The sequence below is a fragment of the Ruditapes philippinarum genome, unplaced genomic scaffold, assembly GCF_026571515.1.
Source record: "Ruditapes philippinarum isolate M1 unplaced genomic scaffold, ASM2657151v2 ctg19967_1_1_1_1, whole genome shotgun sequence".
Taxonomy (NCBI): Eukaryota; Metazoa; Mollusca; class Bivalvia; order Venerida; family Veneridae; genus Ruditapes; species Ruditapes philippinarum.
Window position 1 is genome coordinate 266 of NW_026861085.1, and position 2,655 is coordinate 2,920.

The 2,655-nt window shown below is 30.8% G+C and overlaps 1 protein-coding gene across 1 annotated transcript; it reads left to right on the forward strand.

Annotated features, from left to right (window-relative positions):
• Positions 1-434: 434 nt before the first annotated feature.
• Positions 435-1,584, forward strand: LOC132714476 (uncharacterized transporter slc-17.2-like; the record flags this gene model as incomplete). Its single annotated transcript, XM_060697374.1, has 2 exons — positions 435-525; positions 1,010-1,584. Coding segments are annotated over 2 exons (346 nt in total), but the record flags the coding sequence as incomplete, so codon positions are not given.
• Between the last annotated feature and the right edge of the window lie 1,071 nt (positions 1,585-2,655).

Genomic DNA, 2,655 nt, shown 5'->3' on the forward strand with positions numbered 1-2,655 from the left:
GTTATGATAAATACTATTATAAAATATGTTACTCCTATTTGGTTCCAAAGATTTTGATTCGATTTGCTTGTTAAAGGCCCATTATGCCTCAGAAATGCAATCATTTTTATTTCTCAAATACTGTTTATTTTTGGTATCTTGTTACAGTTCCCCAAAACATACTCATTTACTTTATATTTAAACTATCTTGAACATCTTTAGCTCAGTTGGCATATGGTATAATTTTAGTAAATAAGTATTGTGTATGAAATTCAAAACACTACTGTACATAACTGCGTGTTCAGCGCTACTTTTTCAGTTGTAAAAAATCTTAATCCATTATTCATATATTTGACATTTCTAAAGAATTTCTGAGGCATAATGTGCCTTTAATGAACGGAGAACCATCATCAGTAAAGGTTACTAAATATCTTAATGGTACTGTTGACTTTTAGGTTTGCTGGGACTGCATTCGGAATTACAAACGCTGGTGGTGTTATCGCTGGTATAATTGCATCCATGACAGCTGGTTTTCTTACACCAAATGTATGTTATCATATTATCGTATCTATACAATAGGGATAAAAACATCAACGACTGAAATATCTGTAACCTTTGGTTTCCAATAAAAATGAATGCTTTACAATACATTTATACACGGAGAATTTGTTTAATGATATTAAAACAAATGGGAATACCCACACCGTTCTTACTGATAAGCAATATTTAAGTACTGCTCTTGTCAATGTGTAGTTGAAAACTCAGTGAAAGCTGGTGTTTTCGTTCTTTACTATGAATTTGCATCTGTGTTATTTTTTCTTGTAATAATTCAGCTATATAAGAATTTCAGTATGATTTGTTTTATCACGCATGTTTTAAGAAACGAAAATTGTTTTCTACAGAAATGTATCAATATGTTTAATAATATTTGGTGTTTTGGTGTTTCTCATAATTATGAATATGATCATTATTACCATGTTAAAATACAAAAACATTTCCAACGATATTTCATGTACAATTTATATTTCAGGGTTCACAAGAAGAATGGCAAAACGTGTTCTATTTAGCAGCTGGGATTAATATCATAGGTGCCATTGCTTTCTTAACCTGCTCTGACGTATACCTACAACCATGGGCTAGAGGCAATCAAGATATAATTACAATAGAAGTTGACGAAGGTAAAGAATCACAAAATATCAAGAAATTGGACGGGAAAATTGTTGAAAGGAAATCAGACAAATTTGGAGATTCGGAAGAAGTTACAGCATTGACAAGCTACATGTGACAAAATCGAAGGAACATGAAACACAAAAATGAAGACACATATTAACTCAAATCAAGACAAGGAAGAACAAAATGAATGTTTAAGTTTCGTTGTTTATTTGGTTATTTTAAGCCCATTTACAACACTAATTAGGTCATGGTTGCAAATAAAACCTTGATGTCAAATTATTAAAGCTACTTACAACTACACTTTATCTTCTTTCTTTTGTTGGTATATTGTTTATGATTGTAAATATTTGACTTCTCTATTGACTTAGGGTTTATTCAGGTTTGAGTGTCCCGTAAAAAAGGTAATTGCACTATTTTGTTATTTTCCAGTGAAACTTCAGCTCTAAAACGAGATACATTTCCAATTGTTAAAGTTTTCAATTTTAGAATTTTATTTCAATATATGCCTACATTCTAAGTTTCCTTCAAATACATGAATGATCATATCGTCATCTTTGTGCCTTCCTTTTATATTCAATAGGATTTTTTCCGTTACTGCATTAAGGTGATAATATTAAATGGAATTTCTTGAACAAACAATTTTAAAACAAATTAAATTCTGTTCAAAGTTTAACTTTTCCAATTCCATACATAAGTAGTTGTCAGTCTGACTAAAGTTCAGAGCTGGTTTTAATAAGATTGAAGTAGTCGTCTACATTACAAATAAACATTTTCAAAACAATATGACTCTTAGACCTGAACATTAATATACATGTAATTGAGAATGTATCGGTGGAGCTGCAACGTTTTGGTGAAGATAATGGACCCTTCTGCAAACACAACATGCCCTAAGAGCTGAAATAGGGGAGGGAATGGAATAACATTCCTCAATATTTCTTTCGAAACCATGTTTTGTCATTGAGGTCCAGGTACATTTCTGTTTTACATGAAGGTGGGGGATATACCAGATTCTAACTCTGCATTTTCTTATTCTGTTAACTGAAAGATATGTTATACAAAAGGATAAGCTGTATTTCATGTTATTTTTATGATCAGATTCACTTGAATATTTACCAAGAAGTACATTTGAATATTTACCAAGAATAAAATTACAATTTAATAAATTAGCACAAAAATAAACGTTCGTCTTCATTCTACAACCACTGAAAATATTGATGAATTCAATTTAACATGTCTAATTTTGTTTTCAGATCGACTTTTTTCGAAGAGAAAATAGAGGTATTGTCCTCCAAACTGTAACGAAGATAAAAATCTTTTAAGTCCATTGTGCATTGTCTTCATACTTTGCCACAACAACCCTTAGGACAAGACCTCCAAAAAGACAAGACAAAACTTGACCTTTATTCATAAATGACCTTGACCTTCAAGGTCAAATGTCTAAATTTTGCTAGATTTTTGCTGATATTTGCTATTTGCGGCTATTATTTGTTATTTTTGAAAGGA